Here is a 27,950-nt window from a genome sequence, read left to right as displayed (position 1 = left end):
CCGAGCAAGAAAGATTTCCTTTTATTTATTATATTTTAAACTTATCTTTTGGACATATGGGTCATCTAAAAAGTATCCAATAGTCAACACCATCTAGTGACAAAAAACCGTGGATACTTTTTAGATGACTCAATATATAGTAGATACGCGTGACCTGACCACGTGACCAATCATACTTCTAACTTTTCCCGCAAGGCGTGATGGCTAAAATCACATCTGCCGAATTTTCTATGATTTTTCCTATTACGTATTTCGAGCCCACTTTCAGACCTCGAGTTTGATTTCCTTATTACGCCATGATTCTACGTAGTTTTGTAGGGGAATTCTCTTTATGAACAATTCCCTTTTTTTTATCTCGATCCGACTTATACAAGTTGATATATAAACAAAAAGGAACTGAAGACAGGAAAAAACCAAAATTTTGCATAAACATTAAAAAATAAAGGCTTTCGGGTCAACGGATTGTGCAACTCACCTGTAAACTCATTTTGATGGTTAGAACCTATTCATATTACAGAAAATTTCCTTATTCGCGAAAATTTCCGGGTATATGACTCCGCTAAAATATAATTATTACGAAAAGTACATTACACTTATTTATTAATTCTTTAATATTACAGTTATAAAATTACATCTAAAAAAAAGAAATCTGCGAAACGTATGATATAATCAGACTGTGTGAAATGTTTATCTAGTATACACATTTAGAATTAACATTTTAACACACAGCAAAGATCGCGATATGTTTTATACAGCACGACGAGGAAAATTATAGGCATTTAAATCTGCTGCGCGCGGAAGTCAAAGTGTCATCCGTAAATCTGTCGGTGAAGTACGTCCAAGTGATAAGACCTGAAAATGAGAATCCTTTACGCTGCGTCGCGAGTGACGCTGCGTTTGAATGTCATCGAGCGTACTTCCGTGGCAGTAACTTTTCCAGGCTTGCCAGTTGCAGAGGAGGCACTAGGATTTGGTGTGGGACTTTGCGACAGAGACGCCCGTTCGTCATTGGATTTCTCACGTTCTAGCCGTTGCTTGCTAAATTTGCCCATGCCGGGTCTATAAATCTCCATTGCCGGGCGATCCTACAATCAAATGAATAGTCAATAAAAATTTTCTTTCAAATAAATATAATATACGTGAAAGAAATATACACATGTATTAATTTTATAAGTAAGCACTCTATCCAGAAAGCAAGTTGATATTATATATTATTTTGACATTAACTGTCACTTTAACATCAAAATAACAAGTAACGTCAGCTTGCTATCTGGAAAGTAATTGTTTCATAAATCATCTATCATAGGAAAAAAAATATAGAGATACAAGGATTTAAGAGAATTATTGAAGAAATAATGAAAAAAAGAATATGGGATACATTCCATGTTTGAGAAAATAAAAATTGCAATTATAATAAAATTAATGAGGAAATTAAAAGACTTTCATATTAAGAATAAAGGTTCAGTACAGAAAATAGTGCCACCGAACAAGGAGTATTTACCTTATTTCGTATTCTTCGTTCCATTCGTGGATCTTTCTTATCCTTCTCTTTCTCCTCGTTATCATTCTTCTGGAGATTACTTTGGTCTCCCCCGTCTAGTGATTTGTGACGTCGTAAACAGTTGCCATCACCTGCACCGCCTTCGCCGCCACTTTCGAGGGAATTACGCCTCTTTACAACTTTCGATTCCTTATCTTCAGAATCGTCTTCATCATTGACATCTGTGCAAATATGTATGTTATATCATTGATGAATTTGTCACAAAAATATTCCTGCACAGATATTTTCCCTCGTTTATTAAATGGATATATAAAATCGACTCTGTTGTGTTGCTAATTAGATAGATATTCATCAAAATATATACCTATTTTATGACGAGAGTAGCTCCTATCTAGCTTTGTATAAAAAGACGTTATTAAGTTCCTGAAGGTGTTGGAATCAATAATGCTAAGAAAAATGAGGGAAGAAGTGAATTCTCTTCTATGATAACTATACGAATAAATTTTTTTCACCTGCATTGACCGAATCGTTTCCTTCTTCCACACTGTCCTGGCAATTTTGTAATGTGTCCATCGTTATCCTATCGTCGGCAGTATTACGTTGCTCACATTCGTTGTCTTTAATGTGTCTTAAATCATCTCCATTATATATAGATTCTTTGCTATTTCCATTTTCCTTCTCTGATACAGTATCATATTCTTCCTTCGCTTTCTTTGAAGTTGTATCATCTCCATTTGCATCGGCAATTTGTTTTTTCGTTTCGGCTAACTTTTTCTTCTCTTGTCTCATTTTCTCGTAACTTTTTCCGCGTCTTTCCTCCACCTTTCTGTCTCTGGACTCCCTAAAGTCTTCCTTCATCTCATATCTCCTGTCGTCTCGAAGCTCGATTCTTCTATCTTCTCTTTCGTCGCGTCTACCATATGACTTTTTCTCATCGTATCGCCGTTGCTTGATTTCTCTTTCCTTATTTCTATCGTCAACTCGGTCTCTATATCCCTTAATGATAGGTTTAATTTCTCGATCTCGCGTTGATTTCTCCCTTATTTTCTCGTCTCTTTTGTTTTTATTTTTCAATTCCTTTGGTGAGAGTTTATCTCTTTCTTCTTTATTCTCTTTATCATCTTTGCTCAATTCTTTATCTAAGTCTGGATTTCTTAAAACCTGCAAATATTAAAAACTATATGTCTATACTATTACTCTATGCTGTTATTTTAATGTAAGCATTTTGATCCGATGTTAAGAAATTAAAATTTTTTAACTTCCTAACATTGTTTTAAAGAATTTTATTTCATTCAAATCATTTCAATCTGATTTTTGTGTCAATGTTCACTAAACGACTTGCTATTCCAAAACTCAAGTAACAAAGAAAGGATAGTCAGCATTTACCCGAAAATTAAGCTGCATATTAATCTGATTCGATCATTTTTGATACACTTACTGCCTTTTACACATTTTTTATCGGTTTGCATGTCACATTTCTTCATTATAGTTTTTGCGGGTTCGTCTTACAACGAAATGTAGAGCACAATTATCAAATACATAAATAATACGTTTTTAAAAAAATTCTTTTCAAAAATTAGGTACAGAAAGAATTATAAATTGACAATGTATGAAATTACATAAAGTTTCGAAAAAATCATAAATATAAAGTTAATTGTGACAAATATACAATAAACATTCCTTTCTCGAGAACCATCACCAAACCAGCTCGTCAAATGTCAGCATCGATTTTTCTGCATGTTCTCACGATACAGCAGTAGATCAATTCACAAAGTTAAATCCTGAGTCCATTCTTTTTACACGCCACTTTGAAGTAATATACGATTCTTTCGGCGTAAATATTGTTACCACAGCTTTTTCGTAGGTCAAGATCAGGAAGAAAATCGCGGCTACTAGCGTAAATGAAAAGAATCTCATATATATTCTAAGGTATTATAAAAATAATTTAAACGGAGAAAAAAATATAACGAATTTTTTCTATCGCCAACGAAGAACTTTTTCTTACATGATCGCCTTTGTAGAAATATAAATAAGTTTTGCGATTAACTTGATTACTGCCAGTTAAATATTGTTTCTTGACTTCAAACATGCTTCTAATTGGTTTTGTCTTTCTAATGTGCTCGTAAAATCTTTCATGAGTCTTATACAGTTTTTCTTGCGCTCGTTTGTATAGAAATCTATTGAGGAAAATTTCTTCTCCATATTTATATGTACTTGCGTTTTCGAAAAAGCATTGAAAAAACGCGTCTTCAAATTTGACATTTGTGCGATGAGGTGTGGGAGAGTTGGGTGATTGTTCGTCTTCCGCATTATATACATGCTGCAGATGAAAATGTATGGCATCAGCAAATACAGTAAAGAATGAAAAGTACAATATAAAACTGTCTTGACCAAATGGATAATAATTACAAGCAAAATAATTATTATATTATTCCATACTGTATTTGTTGCCATTTGATGTATCAATTCGATTATTCTACCTTAGAGATAACAGGATCATCTTTGGTTCTCCGTCTTTCTATATCTCTGCGTCGTCTCTCCTCACGCTTCTCATCCCTAAGACGTTGTTTCTCCTGCTTACGAAGTTTCAAGTACTCGAGCAATGGAGTTGTAGTAATTTTCTTCACTGTATCTATAATATAATCATTATAATTTTAAAACACTTATTTATATGCATATATAATATATATATATATCTACACAAGAAATAATGACTCATATTTGCAAAACAATATAAGAAATATAAATAAGTACAAAATGAGCGAATAGAGTGCATGTTAAAAATAAATTATTTTAACACACACAAAGTATTGTATTTTATTATCGAATTAACAAAAATGTTTTGATTTACTTAATAATACAATTAAATAAAAATAATCAAAACAAATTTTTGCTGATGCGAATTTGTACTAGTAAGACTTAAGAGTTTAAATTAAATATAAATATAGAAATAACAGTTGTAAGTCAAAAACGTCTTGTTTCAACTCAATGTTCGTGTTAAAATAAATTTTTTAAATATATACCCTATTTGTTTGTGTTTTGGTCTATTTATGCCTTATATTTAATATATGCCTTGAATAAGAAATATACATAAAACAAAAAATACTCACTATCTGGTGGTTGATAAGAATATTCGGTTTTTGATTGGGCTACACTCGAATCAATTTCTTGATTCTTTAAATTCTCTAAGAAGCTTATATAATACGAATCACTTTCGATGGTACCGCATTTGACATCCTTTTTTTTGCCCATCCGTTTCTTTGGTAATCTTTGAAAAGGCGCAAATTCTACTACTGCAGGATATTCTACTCCTTTAGAATCTAAGAAGACATAGTTGTCAAACTTTTCCCGAAACATGAAGATGTCTTGTTGCTCCACGAAATTAATATAAGCACGAGAAAATGAGAACTGGCCAAGGGACATGTCTGCCTTCACAAAGTACAAGTAATCGTGTACTGGCAGTGGAGAGACTTGCTCTAAGAATTGATCCTGAGTCATTGATGGAGGTAGTCTTCTGATCACCACCTAATTCCAGTCAACAATATGACACATAATAATTACTATATGTATATAAAATAACAATATATTACACGTTTTAAAATTAGAGAAAATTTCAATTGTTTTTTATTTAAAAAAAAACTGGAGTTTTCAACCAAAACTGAGAAGTGGAAACCTAAGATGTATCCTTCTTAAATTTTAGCAAGTAGAAACAAATTATGAAAATCATTTTTACAATGAAATGTTAAGCTTATTGTTCCATTCAATATTATTTATAAAAATTTTGCTGAAGATCGTTAAAGGCTGGCATGGATGTATCCAGAATTTTATTCAGAGTGAACAAAAATTTATATTTTTACATAAAATTTATTAAAATACTTATATTAGCTAGCCTTCAAAGATCTTCAGCAAAATTTTAAATAATGTTGAATGGAACAATAAGCTTGTTTCATTGTAAAAATAATTTTCATAATTTGTTTGTACTTGCTAAAATTTAGGAAGGCCTTTTACAAGTGCCCCTTCCTTCCCCTCTGCTCCGCTTGCCAACATTCATAGGTATATGTGTTAATTAAAGAATTAGATTATGGAGATCTTAAAAAAGTTAGATCTGAAGAATGCTTCAGGTAGGTTTGAAGAATGCTTATTAAATACATATACAGTAATTTTTGCTTAAATCTGAAATCGCTCTACATATCCACAAGATTTTGTTTAAATCAATAAAATCCAGCCGGTTCTATTCCCCTGTTATTATTTAGCATAACCAACGTTTCAAAATATCTATTGGAGAAGCCAATAAAAGATTGCCTGTTGTGAAGTAAAAAAGTTCGTATCTGTTATGTTGATTCAGACAAACCTTCGTTATAGGACGACATTTTTCTTTTTTGTTATCTTTGGCTTTTCCAACATCCGACGAATTGATTTGCGTATCGTTCTGCACGGAACAGCTATCGTTCTGTGCAGTACTCTCGGATTGTTGCGCTTCCTCGGTCATTCTGACTCACAGTACACGTTTGCGATCACTTTCCAAGATTCAAGAAACTTCCGTTTGCCGTACAATTCGTACCGGTCCGAAATATATAATCGTACAATTTTGCCCTCTCGAAAATCAAACGAAAGGGTCCTTTCTGTTTTACGCGATTAACACGAACGTAGACATCTTGGCTGATCTGGCTGATTTTGGTCGTTCCTGCATAAAAGAAAAGACTGACAGCATTAAGTTTGTTCTTTATTTCTGCACTGTCTGAACTTGCACACTAGAGTTCTAAGGCCTGTTCTTTTTGGCTGAACTTTTATACTAGTTCATCTTTCTTTCTTTTCTCTCCAGGGGGCTTATGACGGGGTGCTTTCCATTTGATGACACAAGTTGATACAAGTGTCGTTCTATCTTTGTCACTCTCTGAATATCAACAAGAATAAAACGACTTGTGTCGACTTGTGTCATTAAATGGCACCTTCTTTAGACAAAGTGAAAATTACAAAAATGAACAAACTCACTAGGTGTTAACCAATGAAGTTATAAATATTCTAGTAAATTCGATCACTTTCACCTCGTTTCAAGAATCGTAATAAGCCCCCAGAAGAAAAGAAGAGAAAGAAATATGAATTGGGCTTCTTGAAAATAAATACTATAATATACGTAACGTATACTATAGTTATCATATGTTTCCTTTTTACAGCTGGAAAAGGAAATATGACAGCTCTCCACTGCGGGCACAATATGGCTGCTTTAATTAGGTAGGAATATCACCAATCAGAAATCGCGATGCCGATGTCGCTTCTCTTATATTGGGTCATCTAAAAGGTATCCGCGGTACTTTGTCACTAGATATATGACCATCAACACACATCTAGTGACAAAAAACCGCGGATACTTTGTCACTAGATATATGACCATCAACACACATCTAGTAACAAAAAACCGCAGATACTTTTTAGATGACCCAATAGAATGCACACGGTGCAATAAAGGCTTAAACACAATAAGAATAGGCAATAGACATAGGCACAGAGAATAACGAGCTGTCCAATCAGAGCTCTGGTATGTAAGTTCGATATTATATTGGGTCATCTAAAAAGTATCCGCGGTACTTTGTTACTAGATATATGACCATCAACACACATCTAGTGACAAAAACCGCGGATACTTTTTAGATGACCCAATATCTTAGAACTCTAATTGGACAGCTCGTTATTCCCTGTTCCTTGTGCCTATTGCCTGTGCCTATTGTGTTTAAGTCTTACGTAATAACGAAAATTATAGGGGAAAGCTCCAATTGCATACATCGTTAAGGGCCACTTTCACTAAGTTTCCAACTTAACGGGTCTAGTAACTTTGCAGGATTCCAACTGAAGCTGATGTCAAAGAAAAAATGTGAACTAAAGAGTTAAACAGATTTCACTAATTATAATGAATTGTAATTTTACATATTATATTGAACACAAAAATAGGTTATTAACAAATAGAGAGAAACCTTGCTACATAAGTTAAGTATTACAAATTTATATTTATAACTTCTCTCTTTTCTCATTTTTTTCTCCGACATCAGCTTCAGTTGGAAGTGCAAAGTTACTAGACCTGTTAAGTTAATTGAAGCTTGATGAAAGTGGCCTTGGATATATTGTATCTTATGGCACAATAGAAGGAATAAAGAATTAGGAATAAAGAATAAACCTATCGACGATGTATTCCGACATATCTGATTTCTAATAGGTTGAAATCTTTATTTTTTATTCTTAATTCCTTATTTCTTCTATTGTGGACATTATAGCTGTACCTTATGAGTATATTCACATAACTTGCGTAGCCGCATAAATATATGCGTAAAGAAAATTATCCAATCATATTTTATGTGCGTTTTTATAAGAGAAATGCGGTTGGATATAATTTTCCTTATGCATACATTTATGCAGCTATACAAGTTGTGTGGATATACCTTTAGACTCAAGTGCAGCAAGTGCAAAAGAGAAAAAAAAAGCAATGCGTTGTCGTCGATATGATTCGCAATTCCGCCAGGTCACAAAGTTGTACGAGTTTTCTCGAGTACCGTGCAATAGTCCGTCCATCTCAACGCCACCAACTTCACGATTGTTCACGATGTTACGTTGACATGGCGCGCCGCGAGAGGACGCATCAGTCGCCGTGGAGGCCGCCGGAGCGCCGTAGTTTTCGCGCGGGGCGGGTGTTGTCGTTGTCGCGTCGCAACTTTCGCGCGACCACGAGAGAGAAGTTGGAGTTACCGCGGGGGGAAGCTTGTCGTGCACGGAGGACCGCGCGAAAATGCCGCCGAAGAAGCGGGAAAAGGATCTCGATGGGCAGAAGGGACCTCGTATGGACCAGATCCAGGCTGACCACGAGCTCTTTCTGCAGGCCTTCGAAAGTAAGTGAAAAAAAAAACACATATCGCGGTCTTTCGCCCCGTGTGGGCCCCTTACCTCTTTGCCGCCTATCGGTGGCGTGCGTCGCTCCGTCGCGATAAAAGGTCTTCGACTTCTTCTGCCGGTCACCCCCACACCGATACCTCCTCGAACGACCCCTGCCGCGGAGGGCGCGCGACGCCCTCCTTCCCCTCCGCCGCCGTTATCTTGTTGCCGCTGTCGCCGTCGCCGCTGTCGCGACCGGACCTAACCCTATCCACCGCGAGTCAACTGGAGCGCCCGCCGCACCGTGGCGAGCGTCGTTTCGCTCTCTTCGTTTCCGCGTCCTCCACCGCTTCCAAAACGCGCGGACACCTGTCATCTGTACCCGAACTTAGCTATTGCGAAACAGACCGAGCGATTCCCGACGTCGAGATTCCTTCTTCCGAAGTATTCCGGAGGAAGACATCCTTGGACATACAGGCTAAATGCCCGCGGAAAATGTACGTGAGGAAAAGAAAATGATAACTACTCTTTTTATTATGCGATATAGTGATTTAAGGAGAATCAGACTAATTCAGGCTGCTCGATACGAATTAAATATCTTATTGTAATTTTTTTGTTCCTTTTAATTTTTCTTTCGGATTTCTAACTTGTTTAGGTCACGATATCATGATTTAATTGTTTAGTTGAACCAGTAAATAACCTTATCGGGGATTTAAGAAATTAATATAAAAAATCTTTCAATGAATCCGAGTATCCAATTGAAGAACCCAAAATCAGCATGACTAGGTTCAATCACAAGAGAAACACAATTTCACGAAGTCTGAATTCTTTCACATAAAATGCATACGGCTAAATGTTTCTGTTTTTTATGAGAAATTTTCGAGTTCGGAAATTGTCAACTTCATGAAAATGAAAAGAAAATGGGATCAGAGAGGTTTTACCTGCTTGAGTCGTAACAACAAGTAGGATGCAGGCGTCTCAAACAAATTTGAGTAAACCCATTCATCACATCCCATTTTGATACCTAAGAGAAGGATCGTTTTCTTCCTTGGTCGGAATTGCTTTTAAATCCTACGAGATGTATTTTAAACGCGAGAAAGCAATTCGCTTTTAAGGCCATCTAGGGAATCCATTCCGTATTAACACATGGTCATGAATAAGATTTCATTTCTAACAAAAGCAAAAATGTAAAACTGTTAAGTTACAAGATTAATTTTTGAAAAATTAAGAAAATAGATATTATTTTATATATATGAGTAAATTATTATATAATTTTATTTATTCTTTATGATTTATATTTTAATCATAGTTATTAATTAAATAACATGTTTCCTTTTTATTTGTTATTTGAGTTATTTTAATATTTTATCCAATGTATAATAAGTTTAAAAAGTTAATTGTAAATAACATATTTAACTCGTTTATATTATAGAAGCTATTTTTAAACATATATAAAAATAGTGCACATTAGTGTAAAAATTATTGAAAAAAAATTACAAAGAGAAAAAATTATTTATTTAGAGAATGTTTTCCATCATAATAATAAATAAATTTACTGGATTGTATTGGATACTTTATATATTATATAACTTATTTTAACTTATCGGTTAATTAATATTGATTTAACGTATCATTAATTTAACTTTACAATATGTAACTTTTATATTTCATTTTTTCAGAACCAACACAGATTTACCGGTTCCTCCGCACAAGAAATCAAATTTCAGTGAGTAAATAATTTTTTTTTTCATCCTCAGTTTGCTTATAATTTTAATTTGCGTTGCCCTCAAAGCGTTAATTATATTTTGTCCGTTTTTTTGTTATACATGTGTATAATTTTATAAATATGGTGTATCAAAAGTTTCTAAAAAAACATAACGATATATACGAATGTAAATAACCGTAACGATATGAAGCATTTCATAAAGGTAAGTTAATAAATGTTTCTTTGGATTGTTATATTGCCTCAATCGTAATTTATACTTTTATACGCTTTTCAAAATTTCTGTATGTAAAATTAGTGTAGCATGGTAGGTATAAAATTTAAATTTAAGTTATATTATAAAAATTTAAATTATTTAAGGAGCATAAACTATCAATTTTCCTTGGACAATAGATGTACATTAAAATTTAACGTTTCTTTTTAGCCAATATTTCTATATCGAAACTTAACGTATATGCGGCAACGTATGTCCAGAAGTCACAAGTCACGACGAGGATTTAAGGTCGATACGATTCTGGATAAATTAATAGCGAAAAAGAAGCATGAACAGAATCTCGGTGTTCGCGGATACATGACTCTTACGTTTTTAGGATTTTATGACAAAAAAGGTAAGTCTCGATTGTACAACCTGTTTCTCTTGTATGTATCTGAAAAGCTCTGATTTAAGATTGTGATGTTTGTAGCTGAAATATCGCAGGATCCTGTTAAAGTGGAAACATTGTTGTTGAAAATTTGCCACAAGAAAAGAAAAGATGTTAGCTCACCTGTCATGCAAGTAAGTTTGGTATCTATCAGATTTAAAATTTATGGTTCAAAATACTGATCTAGTTAAGTTTTCTGTCGGATCAGCTCTCGATTAAGATATGGCATTTGTTTAGGTTTCAGTCGGTACAAGCGAGGTCCCAATCAATCCTTCCGAGAGTCAACCTCCACCGAAGGCATCCACAATTTCCATACCCAATGAATCTTTCTGCTTAAATAATGGTCACATAGCAAAGACTTATATGCTTTTGCTCAGGGTTTACTGCATGTCTAACAATGGCTGCCTTATAACTAACTGTGATTTAGAAGGTAAGGGTGAGAGTCAGCGCAATTAACTCGCAGAATATTACAAGCCATGTCTTGCAGAACCAGCTCAAAAGCGTCGTAAATCGTCAACGGGTATGATAAAGGTCAATGGCGAAGAAGTGAAACAATATGGTTCGGAGCTTACCGTGTACGATAAACACAATCGATGCCTGTTGACGGACGGCGAGTATGAGTTAGGTTTGCAGGAAGTACAGACCAATGTTAGGTCCAGTCCCAAGAAACACAGCTCTTGGGAAACTGTGGCTGACATCAAAGACTGCGAACCGTTCGACATGTTTAGGCAAGGACCGACGTTAAAGTTTCGGCTCAGTTGGACGACGGAACCGAGCAACGGTCTGGTGGATAGACCGATGCCGATACCTCAAATACCGAGCGGTGACAATAAAGAGAATCGGTCGGCCAACGGTCAGTTCCCTATAGTTATTTTGCGAACGAAACTACTGCAATATATGCACTGAATCACACAAAAACATCGCTTTAAATGTTTAACGTTATCTTTTCAGCTGGTTTTGAACGTTCCTCTTCCGTAAATCACAATAACAATAGCACAAATAATAATAATAATAATAACGCGACACTGCCAACGCCTAGTCCGCTAACGCCCTCGTCGAGAATGAGCATCTCCAACGAGAAGGTGGACACTAATGCTAACGGAACTCAGCAGATAGTCTATCAATTTTTGTACAACAATAACAGCCGACAGCAAACGGAGGCCTGCGAAGACCTACACTGCCCCTGGTGCTCGTTGGATTGCGGCAAATTGTACTCGCTTCTAAAGCACTTGAAATTGTGTCATTCACGATTCACATTCACATACGTGGTAAATACGCATTTTTACAATATTTATAATATATGTAGTATAATTTGTACATTTACGCACACAGTTTATATATTTCTTTTACACTCTTTTATTTCAAGAATAATTCAATTTAAAAGACTAAATTTTAAAAAATGGAGAGAAAATATTTTTCGGCTTGGTAGAAAATAATTGATTAAATCAAATAATAATAATCCCGCGCGCAGTAAAAAAACAGTATATTTTTAACATGATCAGATGTCATTTTTATCATTTTTGTTTTATAATTCTTTAATTTTCTTTTTTAATTGCGACAATTTTGATAATTTTTTTTATGTTAAATTAGTTTACAAGCAATGTTAACTCATTCATGATAATTTGAAAATTATGTTTTTTTAATTATGTCACTTTTGAAGTAAGGGAGATATATATCGACATCAATGGAAAGTACATATATTTCCAGGAAATTGTCATTTTTAATGCTACTTTATCAGATATTTTAATAAATATTTCTAGATACTTCTTAGGCAATATAGAGTTGCAACTTTTAAGCAATCCACAAAATTTTTATGTATCTATATATATTTAGATTTTATGTTTTTTAAAGGAAATCTAATGGATAGATATAAATAATATTAATATCCCTGAAGGATTTTGCAACTACAATACTTTCCATTGATGCATTGATGTCACTAATATATATGGTAACCATGCGTTTGGAAAGAAACAAGCAATTGATTTGATCAGTTAAAATAAAGAGACTCCTCCATGCTGTGCCAGTAATTGAGTGTAAATGTTTTTTCTTCCAGCCAATTCCACAAGGTGCCCGAATTGATGTAGCAATAAACGAATGCTATGATGGTTCGTATGCAGGTAGTCCTCATGAATTAATTTCACAACCGTCTAGTATACCTTTTTCAAGGACAGGACCAACCAGACGTACGAGCGTGACGAATATTCTGGTGTGCCGTCCGAAGAGAACGAAACCAAGTCTGTCCGAGTTTTTGGAACTTGACGAGAATGAGTTCGAAAGTCAAAGGCCTTATATCACCGGCCACAATAGGTAAGCATCATGAGTAGTCACAATAGTTATGGTATAAATAATCTTTTACATTGGACATTATAAACTGGACATGTTCCTTTAGACTGTATCATCATACTGTGACCTGCCTGCCTATATATCCCAAAGAGATGGATATCGATTCCGAGGGTGAGAATGATCCTAAGTGGCTGCAAACAAAGACAATGATGATGATCGATGACTTTACGGATGTGAACGAGGGCGAGAAAGAGTTAATGAAGATGTGGAACCTGCATGTGATGAAGCATGGATATGTGGGAGACTGCCAGATACCACTAGCTTGCCAAATGTTCTTAGAGAATAAGGGGAAGGAGTTGCTCATGAAGAACCTCTATCGCAACTTCGTATTGCACATGTGCAGTCTGTTTGATTTTGGGCTAATCAGTCCGGTGATATTATATCAGACCATACAGAAGTTGCAAGAAATTATGAAGGAGGGCGGTGAAGACGGAGACGTACGTAAGGTGCTGCAAAAATCACACGAGGCTCAAGTGGAGCATTGGAAGGCTACGAGTGCACATACACAATTGGTACATGACGGGTCCAAAGCTGCCGGTGTAACGAGTGGTGTTAAGCTCAACTTCGGCAATGACAGTTCCTCGAGCACTTCGTCGAACGCCAGGCGAAAAACGACAACCGCCTCCATGCCGTTGGGCTCGCCCAACTCGCAAAACGTCAAGAATACAATGCATAACAATATGCACAACGTCAGTACGTAAGCACTGAATTCGTTATCATTGTCGAGGAGTAAGACTGTCATTCACAATAGTTCGATGCAGAATTCCGTTGTCGGTGCGTGCATCCCGCCCTTCTATCATTCTTTGGGGTCCAATTCTCTCCGACGCGGAGCATCGTAAGCAAGATTGTGCCCAACGGTGTGTCCAATTAGAAAGTACAAGCACGCCATCGAGCAGGCGGTCGAACGATCTATCGGCAAAAGTACAAACTGTAGTGCAAGTGACAAGAAGCAGCAGCGTTCCTGCTGTGCCGGATATTCGATACAAGCCGGCAAGAATGCTAGTACTATCGAATACCACCAGCGAAAATTGGTCCTGGACGTGATACTGGCGACAAACAACAATAGCCGCATCGCCGCATCCGCTAGCCAGAAACCGTCCTCGAACGGAGGTAGCTTCCACTAGCTACTTATCAATAGTAGTAAGATCGATTTCGCGCGTTTTTAATGCAAATTGCATCTTCTTTTTTTGTACAGTATTTGTTGCAAGTAATATAGATTATGCAATTGACATTTAAATAAACCGGATAATTATTGTTTTAGCTGTTAGATCGATTTTTGAGATTTAATTTAAAAATTATGCGAATAATTATTACAAATTGAGAAGAGAGATAAATAGATAAAGAGGATATCAGATGAACGATTTATTCTGCTCGCCTCTGTGTCGATGATACCGATCGCGAACAATAAAACACGATACAAACATGCTAATTTTATCATACTTATTCTTCATTTCTTTTTTTTTCTAGTCAGTGGCGTTTTTATTAATTATTTCACCTTTTTTAAAGCTTTTATCTTACATAATATTTCCGATAAGTTCTGGTATATCTGCATAACTGATTTATAAAATTCATAGTGATCCAGAAGCAGCTATTCCAGAATTAACAATTTTGTCACGCGTAATTTTGCATTATAATTGAAAAGAAAAGAATAAATGATATCAAGTTTTGAAATTTAATTTCTAAAGATGACTTTGGATGAGTAAAGCATGAAAAAGAATTTCTAGTTCTACATTCTGCTTGCGAGGTAACTCGCCATCATGGAACATCTTTCTATATCTGATAAATTATTCTTTTATATAGCGAAATGCATACTTTACAAGCGAATTGATCTCGTAGCTGAAATTTATGAACTTTTTATCGCCCTGAATTTAATCATTTTCGGAAATATGCTGAATGATGAAAAAATGCTACGGTATAAATGGTGTGACTATTTCTGAGATTTCAAGCGTGTGCATATATATACATATATATATATAATTATATATTTTAAGTATTATGTATATAATAATTATAAAGAATTACATAATTGTATATAACAATTATATATACATATATGTATATATAATAATTATGTATATAATACATAATATATATGCACACAGACATACACGTACATAAAAAAAGTATAAAAAAAATCTGTGAGGCTGTAAATTATACTTTACATTTTCTACATCGAGACGGATCGGTAGAGTGAAAGTGCCTTTTACCAAACCAAGCGCAGGCCTGAATTCGCACAGCGACGGTCGACGATACTTAAGAAATAATAATAATTATTCATCGTTATTCCTAAATTTCATGAAATCATCTCAGTTCGATTATAATTAATGAGATTAATCATTCAACTCATTCTTTAGTGATCGTCGTTTTTTCGCGAGCGATTCAGACCTCTAGTATATCATATTAGAAATGTTATGACTTTGCGTGTAACATATACAACTTCTACTGCCGTGGTCGTTCGAAGAAGCGCTTACATTCCTATATACATATTGTCTTCTTTATATTGTAGGTAGTCTAATGAAATTTTTTAATCTTAGGACATGCCGCCGGAGCATTTAAGTTCAACGGAATTATCGTTCTCTTCGAGCGACTTCCAATTCACTGTCCAATAATATTATCCATGGTAGGTTGTAAATAGGGAATTAAATGACGAAATAAATATGTGGACGTGAGAAATGTATATTATATAGTCATTTTTATCACACACTCCGAATATCTATGTTTTTTCCTTTTATTAATCCTTAGATTATCGTTTCTTATTCGTTATGTAAAATGATCTAAGGATTAAAAGAATGATTTCGAAATTTCTTAGCTTAAATTAAATCATGTTCAAAAATTGTGCTAAATTTTTACCGTTTGTTTCGTATTATGTATTGACAAACGTACATGTTCATTAAACAATCTTGTTTTAAATATATAATTATTTTTTACAACTTACATTAATTGTGATACTATATTTTGTTAAATATGTCTAGAGATCTTGTTCTTAATGTGGCAAGCTCTCTTTCTCTTTAGAATATTGTCATACTTTATGATAATTACGATAACATATTATGTGTTATCGTAATATATTATTTGCGTATCTAATTGAAAAAACTATTCGTTATGTATGTGCAACAGATCTTGTATTGTTCTGTATCTTCATTAAAACCAAATGTTTGACTCTATCATATTTGAAGTAGCGCGGGAAATCTATATTAATGTAATCTACAGACCAATTCATTTTGTACTTTTCGACACAACGTAAAAATTCTTCGTACATCGGAGCAATGGTATCCAAATCGGCGACAGTGAAAACATATCTTTTCTCGAGAGCGATGTAAATTATCTTTTTCTTTTTCGTATATAGAAGTTTCGTCAACGTGCGGACAAATCCATCCGTGATTTTGTCATCGTATATCACTATAAATCAAAAAAAGAAGTAATCACATTTCTTATATATCTATTTTACATTGTTAAAATGTACAATTATTAAGTTTACCGTCCGCAGCCAATACAATATTTGCGCTTTGCAATTTCTCCTCCAACTTTTTCGGCCATTCTAAGTTTAAAAAATTCACTTCCTCGATATGAAAACCCGATCTAACGTACGTATAATTCCTCAGAAAATTTCGTTCAATTAGATTTAATATATCACCTGCGTTGATATCTGGAATATTTGGACAAATAGATTTAAAATTTTCAACAGACGGGTTTCAACTAGTATTTTCATTACCGGTGCAAATTACTTCTTTAGCTAAGTAACTCGCTACGATACTGGTCAGACCAACCCCAGATCCTAATTCTAGAATTATTTGATTTCTAAACAAATCCTGATGCGATAGAATGTAGTCGGCTAACAAGAAAGCGGCTCTCCACACTTGTAAACCGACTAAATTGAGCTCTGTAGATACACTATGCTCTGTAAATACAATTTACTGAATATGTTTATACACACGAGAATACACGATAATTGATTCTGTACCTATTAGAATTACTCCTTCTTTGTCTCTATCTACATCTAGATCATCGTCACTGTCATAATTTAAAGGCTCGGCTGTGGATGCTGCCTCAATCATGTAAGATGGGCATTTAAAAGTGAATTCAGTTACCGCATCTGAAACCAATTAGGACGTGCATTAAGCATTATTTTTATCATCCAATTATTTGTTAAACATATATAACTTACTGCCATTGTCAAGCTCCTCAGAGATTTGATCATTTTCTGTGTATATTTCTGATGTTACTTTATGCATCGTCGTCTTAGCAAAAAAAAGATCAACGTTAATCAACTTTTTTTTATTTCTTTTTAAATTGATGATCAATAGATATTACGTAATTATTAATTACGTATTACGGGTTATTTATATAGGCCATCATACAGTTTCATTATTAATTTATCAATATTTAATAAATATTATTATATGTACAGAGTAGATGGTATAATAGCTCATTATATTTCACTCATAACGTACTAATTCGTTTGCAATATAAATATATTAATAATAAAAAAATTCAGTGAAGCATTATATCTCTCGAGTCGTGGATTAACGCGCGTAAATGAATCAGGAATCGACTTCGTGCTGCGACGCTCACGACACGATAATGAAGCGCGTCGTGACTGACCAATATTATAGCCTCGTGACTGCATTTATTTCGGGAATTTGTGTCTTAACACGACAATTATATAATCCATAATCTTATACTATCACGTTGCTCTGTATTATTACTGTATTGAGTAATCTATGTTCAATATTCAAAGTTAAATTACATTGTTTAAAAAAATTTTGTTTTGCTCAATTTACAATGATTTTCTGATTGTAGAGTTTTATTGTTTAAAGACATACGCAAAAGATACGCATTTTATAGTGACAATAAAATGTATTGATAACAATAAATATTTATATGAAAATAAAATTTTTATCAATTTTCATGCGCTCATGCCTTTATTACCATATCTATTGTTTAGGTTTTGTTTCAAAAAGATTATATTTTATTGCATTATAACTTATAAGGAATAACCACCATTTTTTGTACTTCAATAGCAAGAAAATAAAGCTCATCTATAATATTTTTCATATTTTTTACATCTATAGTAATTTTTCTTTGCTGATCGAGAATCTATATTTTCATTTTTTTAGAAAATATTGAATAAATCTATACACATAATAATCTCAAGTGCTAGTGTTACTTGAACTTTCTGCAACTTTTTATAATTTTTATTTTCTCTTCGCCAAAATATATATCTCTTTAAATGCAAAAATTTTATGGATTTGGACTAAATCTATACTAATAATTTGTAGAATGATTGATATGTATTATATAATTAATAATAACTTTTGGGATGTAAAAACATCTCAGACGATTGTCTATCCAGAAAAACTAGATAATTATTTTCAGATCAATCACTTCCATTTAAAGAAAACGCAATGAATCTCAACGTATATTCTTACGAATCACAAAGAGAATCATAAATATAAAAAGAAAAATACTATATTATCAATCGCTTTATGAATCTATTAAAAGAGGCTTAATTGTTACACCTTGGAACGCGTTTTGAGTGGACAATCGTTGCGTCGCGCGTCGTTTCCTCGACGATGTGATCTCAATCTTCGCCTTCCTCGTGGCATTCTCGTCAGCTGTGCCTGTCATTTTGCCATTTACTTCAAGCGTGCGATTGCACGAACGTCAACAGATGTTGTGGTTATGACCTTTTAATTCGATCAAATCGAGATCGGAGTCATTTGAACTTAATCTATTTGCCTTTATGATGTCTATAGATCTTGCGGACTTTAAAATCTAGCCCATTCGTCTCTCCTGATGTCGACTGCATCATCCAACATTGTTAAATCGTTAAGTCGCCAATATCGTTTTACTATGCGGCGCCATTGCGACGCCATGTGATTTTGACAGCCAAGCGCCGTCGATAAAGCTGCAAAAACATTACGTACTGGAGCTTTTTAAAATCATTATCCATTTGTTGAATATACAAATTGCTCAAACAGTATATCTGAATATTAATCAATACAAAAATAAATAAAGAAAATATAAAAATCGAACTGATCTTCGTCCTATTCGATTGTATCTGTCTGGAATATTATATTGTACTTTCGAGCTAATCGTCGAACGGTAATTCGTGGCGATAACCGCAGCCGATTTCAACTGAGGTCAAATCACGGTTCTCGCAAAAAAAAAAAACACGATTCGTTGCTATTTTAATCTGTCAACGATTACTTATGTCGATTTGCGAGCTTATCGTTTATATCATCCATATTGTCCGTCGGGAGGTTAATTATACATCTCGAAACGAAATAAAATATAATAAATTACAAAAGTGAGTGAATTTATTGGAATATTTATAATTTTATTGATCAACATTTAATGAATTTGTTCGCTTTTGTCATTTTTATCTCGTTTCAAGGTATACAATTAATTAAATTAAGCCGAGGATAATTGGGACTGAAATCTCGCGACCGGCGCGGCAGTGGGTAATGCCCGTCGCGATCGGAGTCGGAGTCAGGTCGGAGTGATGACGCGCGGGTGGCCGCGGATGCCGGGGGAGGCAGCCAATCAGCGATCCCCACGATGAGGACGATGCCACGCGTATGAGGCCGCGGAGCCAACGCGAGACGAGACTCGAGAACTTCAGCCTCCAACCAACTCGCCGACGCAGCGTCGCGCTCGCTCATTCATCGCGCGCTCTCCTCGCGGACGGTGGTGTCTTCCCGGTTTCTTTCGTCCTCGTTCCCGACGACGTCTTCGTCTCAGCGAGGCAAGTCGCGCTTCGACGCGCAAGAAACGCGAAGGAAAGAGAGAAAGACAGACAAAAGAAAAGAAAGTGAGGCATTTGGATCGTCATGAAACCCGTAGGTGTATTCTGTTTGACGGCATTCTGCCTGGTTGCGACCTCCCTCGCCAAGGTCGAAGTCGAGGATGGAGTCCTCGTGGTTACCAAGGACAACTTCGACAGCGTCATCCAGGACAACGATTACGTGCTTCTAGAGTTCTGTGAGTATGATATGTACGTCTCCCGGTGCGCTCTTCGGTTATGTTCAGAACTTAATTTGTACCGGATGCACTCGGGTATCATTTTCCTTGTTTAACATTCGGTGAAGAAAGATAAGATAATACCCGGGTGAAGTTCCTCTGAATGTAGTCCGATCTCGAACTAGCGCGTTCCGAGTGCGAATCGCGAATTTGCGTACGCTCATCGAGTTCGTACGCCTTGTATCTGTTGCTTTTCCGCGGAGGAGCTACACCCTCGCACCTGCACTTTCTGTACTCGCGACCGGAGATGATTGAAGAGCACTGGAGAGTGAAGGAAGCTGGAAGAGTCAAAGTTGATGGGAACGTCGAGGAAGACGAATCCACATCAGGATTATTGAGATACATCTACCGTGCGATTTGCCGTACTCGCTCGCAGGTTCGCCGGTTCTGCCAGATGCGAACCCCGTACACGTCATCACTCGAGCATTTTCGAGGATGGTGATGGGGGACCGGTTAGCGACATGCGACTTTTCAGCGATGATCGTCCTTCGGCTGAAATACTCCGTCTTCTTCTTCTAATCTTTTTTGGAATTCCGAAAATTACGTTAGTTTCTTTTTGCGATCTCTTTCTCCCCTCCCCCCTTCTTTTCTCGGCGTTTGATGAGGAAATCTGTGGAAATCGGTCACAAAGAGAAAAAAAATTGCAAAAGCCCCGAGAAGATCCATATTTGGACGACGTGCGTCTTCGAGACGGTCGTCTATATTTATTTATCGATATTTATTCATCGCGTCCAGCGTCCTTCGGTCGCCCCCTCGCAGCCTGTTTCTAATATTTTTCTCTCCGTTGATCTTTCTGTACCACCTCTCTCTGTCATTCCACGCGTTCGTCGAGAGCTTGAGTGCAGGAAGTGTAGCTGTAAAGATGGTTCTCACTTCTTGGCTTTTTTTTTACCGTTATGCACGATTGTATGCGTCTTGCAAATCGTCTGACGGTTATGAGACCGAGTGTAACGTCACGTTATGATAATGGTGTTGATGACGAGGACAATGACGGATGTAACGGACATATTATATATTTATGCGGACGCAGCATTCATAAATGATACAAATTCGACGCATTAATACGGAAAGAATTAATCGCTTTCTTTTATCGGAATCGAAGTTCAATACGCTGTTATCAATTTTAGATCGCTATCTACTACTTTGCCGACTTCAAAACTTAAACGACCATATGGTATCCCAATAATTCGATGTTAACGAGCAGATGTTTAGAATATTTCGAGAATACGATTTAAATTTTTGAAATAAAGTAGCATTAGATGATTCTTTGATATTTTCCTTTTTTTTTATATATTTTATTTTTTAGAACTGAACAGTTTTGATTCCTTCAAAATCTATGAATCTTAATATATCTTACTCTCCGATATAAAGCCACAGAATTTTTAGATTTAACTTATCAATCGTGAGAAAATATAAATTTGAAAAATTAAATTTTGTAATATTGAAATAGAAATTGCAATTGGATGATTATATATATATATATATATATATATATATATATATCTTATATGCCAACAAGTACTTCCAAGTTGTAATAAACCACATTAATATTTGTAAGATTCACGCAAAAGTATTAATAGGCACCAAGATTTTGATTGAGTATGGCCTTCTTCACTTATTCTCAGTCAAAGTATTTGTAATTTGCTGCTTTAAATTTGATCAATATATTCAACAAATTATAACTATATCCATATTAAGTTTTGCTGACAAAACTTACTGATATAACTTGAGAACAAATTATCAACATAAATAGCAAAACTTTGGTTAATTTTGGTTTTTTAATTTGGTATCACTGATAATTTATCAGATTGTCAATAAGCTTTACATGATTTTACCTTCAATTTATAGTTATATTTTGTCAACGAATTTTATTGTATATTTGTTGCCAGTTTCAAAAAATATAATAAAATTTATTAAATTTGATGTCTTTTTGTCGACAAAATTTGTAGTAAGTATTTGATGTTTTGTCTAACATACGAGGCTAATTAGATTTGTGTTAAACGTTTAGGTAATTATTTATATATAATTATCTAAATAATATATAATTTAGCTGAGGTATATTTATCGAGGTACACGATATCACCATTGTTGGATTTTTTAGGCTAAGGTATAATTACAATCATTCTTTCTTACATTTCTTGTATCATGACAATAATTTTCTACTTTTATCTACTAATAGTTTACATTTTAAACTATTATTAGCGTATAATGACTTTATTATAATAATTAGGAATACTAAAAAATAATTACAATAGCTTACCTATTTATATACATATGTAATATGTATATTTCTTGGTCGTAGATGCTCCGTGGTGTGGACACTGCAAAGCATTGGCACCCGAGTATGCTAAGGCGGCAAAGAAATTAGAGGAAACTAACTCACCAATCAAATTGGGCAAAATAGATGCGACAGTCGAATCAGCACTCACTGAGAAACACTTAGTGAGAGGATATCCCACTCTCAAGTTTTACCGTAAAGGAATCCAGATCGACTACACTGGTGGCCGTCAGGCTGACGAAATTGTGAACTGGCTGCTCAAGAAGACTGGTCCTCCTGCTAAAGATTTGACCACGGTTGACGAAGCTAAAGCATTTATTGAGGCACACAAAGTCGCCATTGTTGGATTCTTTAAGGTACAATTGCAATCTTTCTTTTTGCAACCCTTTTCTCACGCCAATAATAATTTTCTATTTTTTATCTACTAATACTGAATATCTTTCGTTTTTTATAAATTATTGTAATAATTAGGAGTAATCTGTTGCAACAGCTTACCTGTTTATACATATATAACGACTTTATTAGGACGTTACAAGTGATGTCGCCAAGGTATTCTTAGAAGTTGGTAGCATAGTAGATGATCATGTGTTTGGTATTACAAGCGCCGACGAAGTATTTAGCGAATACGGAATTGAAGATGGAAAGATCGTGCTATTTAAGAAGGTACATCTATATCAGTCTATACAACTGTATAATATCAATATTAAAGCAATCACGAATCAAATAAATTTCTATTGTTTGAAATCGTAATCTCAAATCTGATTAATCTGTATTTTTTGTAGTTCGATGAAGGTAAAGCCGTCTTTGATGGAGAGTATACAACTACAGCTGTACAGAACTTCATCTCCGTATTTTCGTTACCTCTGATTGTCGAATTCAACCAGGATACGGCGCAGAAGATCTTCAGTGGAGATATTAAGAGCCACTTGTTGCTTTTCCTCAGTAAAGAAGCCGGTCACTTTGAAAAATATATCGAAGGAATTCAAGAGCCAGCGAAGAAATACCGTAGCGAGGTATGAAAGTTATACATCACTCATCTCACTATATCATTTTAAAAAATGATATAATACTTCAAATCGATATAATACTTCAAAATATCTATGCATAGGTTTTGTTTGTAACAATCAATTGTGATGAAACCGATCACGAACGAATTCTGGAGTTCTTTGGCTTGAAAAAAGATGATGTGCCCGCTATGCGGCTTATCAAGCTTGAACAGGACATGGCTAAGTACAAGCCTGATAAACCAGAGATAACCACCGAGAATGTCCTGGAATTTGTCACTGCTTTCGTAGAGGGTAAATTGAAACGACATCTGCTTACCCAAGACTTGCCGGAGGACTGGGACAAGAACCCGGTTAAGGTTCTCGTCGGCACAAACTTCCACGAGATTGCCTTTGACAAGGAAAAGGATGTTTTTGTTGAATTCTACGCTCCTTGGTGTGGTCATTGTCAGCAATTAGCGCCTATTTATGACCAAGTACGTTGGAATTTTAATTGTAACAAATACAGATAATACAAGTAATTTTGTTAATAATCAAGTAATTTTGTTAATCGACGAATATGTTAATTTTAGCTTGGCGAAAAATACAAGGACAACGATAAATTGGTCATCGCAAAAATGGATGCCACTGCTAACGAGTTGGAGGATATAAAGGTTCTGAACTTCCCTACGCTGACACTCTATAAGAAAGAGACGAATGAGGTACGAACCTTTCGTACATCCATCCCTCAACTTTATATTTACAGTACGCTGGAAATGTATTTATTTTGATAACTCATTTTGTTGTAGGCTGTGGAATATAACGGAGAGAGGACACTTGAAGGTCTTTCCAAATTTATCGAAAGCGGTGGCGCGTATGGCGAAGCTGCAGAAGAGGTATGTCAAGGAATTATTTTTAATTGAAAAGGACTAGTACAAAAATTTTTTGCTAAAATATAATAAATTATGCTGAGAATATCTTTTAGAATTTTATGAGGCATAATCTTATATTACAATTATTCTTTATTATTTATTTCATCACAGGCTCAGGAAGAAGATGAAGACGATGATGTGCCAAGGAAGGACGAGCTGTAAACGCACATAATCATTATTATAAGAAGTAAAATCAACATTGACTCGTCTGTTGTATTTTCTGCATCCAGTCAATGAACTCTACAATTTTCCGCTTTACAGAAATATTTCATTTCTTATAAAGATAAAATATTGACGGTTCATCCTCACACATTTGTTACTTTAGGAATTAAGTTTAGGTAAATCGCAATGTACAATTTGTAATTAAGAATTTAGTTCACTGTTTTTCACAGGGTTATCGTCACAACTAATATCAGCTCAAATGGCGTACTTCCGTAATGTGTAGAATTACTTTATCTTGATAGTAAAATACAAATTATGCAAACAAAGATTTATAAGAATTTACAATATATTTGAGGTGTTTAATGTGCGCAATAATAACATAAATATTATTCGTATCTTTATATGGTTACGCCATTTGTGTTATGCATGTTGACTTTACATGACTTTCTGCCCTCTGAAAACTGTGACGTTATCATAGTTTCGCGCTTTTATTATTCCATAGTGTGGAACGTGGGACGAGAAGATAAATTATTAATCTAAAAACATCTTGAAGTCACTCTTTATTTTTATAAAGACTTATTTTATCGACAGATGTCTACATGATTCGTTACTCGTTGCGGCGCGCAAACTGAAACGAATCTTCGAGTGCTCTATGAGAGCTAGCGATTTATAAACACATTTCCAATTTATAGCATTTAAAACTATCATGAAGAGTGATGGTTTTAGATATATTAGTTAGGGTAGGCAGCCGTTTCAATGTTCTCCTAGTTTCAATTGACTGAAACTCTAGGAAATTAGCGATGAGGCACATATTGTGAAAAAAAGAAAAAAGTAAATTACATATATATATATATATATATATATATATACATATATACATTTTATATATAATATATATATATATATATATATATATATATATATATGCATATTATTCTTAATATATGAAGATTATATATATTCTATTCTGGTTTATGTCTATTTTTTATTACCATTTCTATATATATATATAAATGTATGCTGTATACAATACATTGTATATATAAATATAATTTTTAACATTTTTTCTATACGTATGACTTCTCAAGTTCGCGTGTTCAACTTGTATCCGGTAATCAATTTTAATGTGTTTACATAAGTGAAAAAAATGATGGATGGTTTCATAACCATTACATTTCACATAAACAGGTATTTATCGTTATCTTGTTGCCTTAGGCAATGATTATATTATTTGTTAATGATTAACGCTTTGAGTGGCATTTCTTTTTATCTTATTCATTTCTCATCATTTTTCTATGATAACATTTTATTTATATTTCTTTTACTAGGATCGCAGACATTCGGGAGTAATGGACTGTACGTTGAATTTGTCAAATTTGTACGAACTGTTGCATAACACTTTGTTAATCACAGAAGAAGTGAAGGAAATATTAAGAAAAGATTGTGACGAAGCAGCATTCGTTTTAAAACCGTGGCAGATGAAAACCGTCGTTGAAAAACGAATCAACGAAAACATTTGTACTTGTAAAAAAGTAATCGCGATTTAATTTATATATTTTTACTTTTAATATATGTTCTGCTTATAGGTTGACATGAATTTGTTTTATTTATTATTAATTAATAGAATGAAAACGAAGCTGAGGAGATCGCCGCTGGGATAAGCAGAACGATCGTTCTTGCGCAAGAATTGCGGGAAAAATTGAAGCTTAACGTAACATCGAAAAAAAAACCTTTAAGAAAAAATACAGTTGAAAATATTTACCTATCCAATTCTGCGTCGACTAGCGATCGCAAGAAAATCTCGAAAAGCAATATTACAACGCAAAAAACAAATACCGCTAAAAGCCCCCATTGTAAAAGATCAAGTGCACTTCAAAACGATAAAGTAACTTCTGTCGTGACGAAAAAATCTATCGCCGGTACAAAGCAAAGTAACGTAATTGAAACGGCGTCATCAAAGGCGTCATCTGCAAAAGTTGGATCAGGAAAGTTACAGAAAGGGAAGAATTTTATACTGGAAAATAAATTAAACATTAAGAAGATAAGTTCAGCAAATAAACTACAAATTGGCGATGATTCTGATGATATTCCGCAAAATGTATGCAGTAATGATACAGTCGTACATTATCAGATATAATAGATAGAATATTGAAAAATTTTTTATGTAATTTTTTATTGCGCATTTTTATTTCAGTCAAGAAAGTCTCTAACGCCTGAAACATCAGCTGCTGAATTAAGAGATTTGATACATAAAATGACACGACAATCTACCGAGAGGGCGTCAATTTCTTCTCCCGGGAATATTAAGAATAATTGTCTATTGCATGGAAATGAAGGACATCAGTCTATTCAAGAACAAATTATAGCGATAGATGTAGTGGAAGCATTCCGATACTTTAATGTGCCGCATGAAATTGTTAAAGTATTGAGAACTTATTATGCGTTTTTAAAAACTGAAGATAGCTCGAATGATATTAATGAGGATAGATTTCAGAAATCAGTTAACACTTTTCTAAAAGAATTCGAAGCGATGGTAAGTAATATAAGTGGAAAGAGGAAGAGCGTTGAAATTATACAAGATCGATGCCTTATATTATTTATAATTGTTGCAGAATATAACCATGCAAGATCATTTGTTAGAAGAGCCTCACTTGTTTAATAAGGCAGCAAAATCAATAACTGTATTTAGTAGCATTCTTACTGAAGATTTAGATTCGAGCCAGTCCAATGACATGAAAATTGCTTCCACTGAAGCAGTAGGAGTCTCTTTTAAGCAATATGATATTAAGAACATTGTAAAACCGATTACAAAAGACCCATATAATCTTTCTTTGACAAGAGGATGGATGTCGAACGGTATTTGGAATATTTCCTGTATGGAGCACTTTAAAAGTAAATTCACACTTTGTATATTAATCACAATTTTAAATTTTAATATAATTAATCTAATCACGCTGATCTCAATTTCTAAATTTTGTTATAGATTTTTCTAAAGCCCACAATATAAGATACTGTAACAAGAAGCAATTATTATCGCTGTACAAAGCAATACAAAAGTTACAGCGCACTACGTATCTGAATACATTAATCGAAATTGTTTTACGCGACGTGATACCCACCGTTAAATTTAATATCAAGCCTGCAAGCGCAGAGTACGCACAAGCATATAAAACGTTGTTCATTCTCTACCAAGGTTTAAATCCCGAAGTACCGGTTTTAGTAAAGACCGATAATTAAGTCTTACAACATGATATATTCTCTGTTACTATAGTAACCACACTGTGTGTGTACTGCCTAATTGACTATCCACTTTTCGTGAAATCATAGACTGGAACTATACACAAATGTATTTTTTGTTATGACTTTTATGACATTATTATGTTAATAACAATCGAAACGTTTTGTGCCATTAAATATTTCTTAATATGTGTGGAAAATAAAATTTTGATATTCAACACTAAAATTGTAAAAGCGAAACTATCTTAGAATTGTGTATTTCCTTACAT

The 27,950-nt window shown here is 34.5% G+C and overlaps 5 protein-coding genes across 7 annotated transcripts; 3 read left to right on the top strand and 2 right to left on the bottom strand.

Moving 5' to 3' along the window:
* Positions 1-583: 583 nt before the first annotated feature.
* Upf3 (UPF3 regulator of nonsense mediated mRNA decay) lies at positions 584-8,640 on the bottom strand. 2 transcript variants are annotated; one of them, XM_087403906.1, is made up of 8 exons: positions 8,432-8,640; positions 5,853-6,185; positions 4,612-5,026; positions 3,982-4,133; positions 2,014-2,662; positions 1,866-1,892; positions 1,502-1,722; positions 584-1,085 (listed from the first exon to the last, which is right to left on the bottom strand). In XM_087403906.1, the coding sequence occupies exons 2-8, from the start codon at positions 5,988-5,990 to the stop codon at positions 870-872; spliced, it is 1,818 nt and encodes a 605-aa protein (XP_087260032.1). In that variant the 5' UTR covers positions 5,991-6,185; positions 8,432-8,640; the 3' UTR covers positions 584-869. The 2 variants fall into 2 exon arrangements, with proteins under 2 accessions (XP_087260032.1, XP_011061431.1); XM_011063129.2 differs by lacking the exon at positions 1,866-1,892 and having other exon boundaries at positions 8,432-8,638.
* On the top strand, positions 7,542-15,743 carry Su(z)12 (Polycomb protein Su(z)12). Of its 2 annotated transcripts, XM_011063151.2 has the most exons (10): positions 7,542-8,376; positions 10,039-10,085; positions 10,507-10,690; positions 10,766-10,857; positions 10,961-11,153; positions 11,211-11,576; positions 11,675-11,991; positions 12,777-12,828; positions 12,895-13,030; positions 13,113-15,743. In XM_011063151.2, the coding sequence occupies exons 1-10, from the start codon at positions 8,277-8,279 to the stop codon at positions 13,765-13,767; spliced, it is 2,142 nt and encodes a 713-aa protein (XP_011061453.1). In that variant the 5' UTR covers positions 7,542-8,276; the 3' UTR covers positions 13,768-15,743. The 2 variants fall into 2 exon arrangements, with proteins under 2 accessions (XP_011061453.1, XP_011061445.1); XM_011063143.2 differs by having other exon boundaries at positions 12,777-13,030.
* On the top strand, positions 10,070-27,907 carry LOC105150247 (hypothetical protein). The gene is made up of 6 exons (XM_011063193.2): positions 10,070-10,085; positions 25,773-25,976; positions 26,069-26,542; positions 26,639-26,977; positions 27,057-27,336; positions 27,428-27,907. The coding sequence occupies exons 2-6, from the start codon at positions 25,794-25,796 to the stop codon at positions 27,679-27,681; spliced, it is 1,530 nt and encodes a 509-aa protein (XP_011061495.2). The 5' UTR covers positions 10,070-10,085; positions 25,773-25,793; the 3' UTR covers positions 27,682-27,907.
* Positions 15,725-20,480, bottom strand: LOC105150234 (methyltransferase-like protein 22). The gene is given in 8 exon segments (XM_011063168.2): positions 15,725-16,465; positions 16,545-16,712; positions 16,779-16,964; positions 17,028-17,159; positions 17,232-17,304; positions 18,586-18,621; positions 18,623-18,974; positions 20,174-20,480. Coding segments are annotated over 7 exon segments (966 nt in total). The 5' UTR covers positions 18,695-18,974; positions 20,174-20,480; the 3' UTR covers positions 15,725-16,166.
* Pdi (protein disulfide isomerase) lies at positions 19,634-25,280 on the top strand. The gene is made up of 8 exons (XM_011063181.2): positions 19,634-20,050; positions 22,392-22,723; positions 22,893-23,030; positions 23,150-23,380; positions 23,476-23,847; positions 23,944-24,072; positions 24,160-24,246; positions 24,394-25,280. The coding sequence occupies exons 1-8, from the start codon at positions 19,900-19,902 to the stop codon at positions 24,442-24,444; spliced, it is 1,491 nt and encodes a 496-aa protein (XP_011061483.1). The 5' UTR covers positions 19,634-19,899; the 3' UTR covers positions 24,445-25,280.
* Positions 27,908-27,950: the final 43 nt, after the last annotated feature.

This window comes from Acromyrmex echinatior, chromosome 3 (assembly GCF_024713525.1).
Source record: "Acromyrmex echinatior isolate Ae372 chromosome 3, ASM2471352v2, whole genome shotgun sequence".
Classification (NCBI taxonomy): Eukaryota; Metazoa; Arthropoda; class Insecta; order Hymenoptera; family Formicidae; genus Acromyrmex; species Acromyrmex echinatior.
The sequence above is the reverse complement of the archived record's forward strand: the minus strand, read 5'-3'. Positions and strand labels throughout refer to the sequence as shown.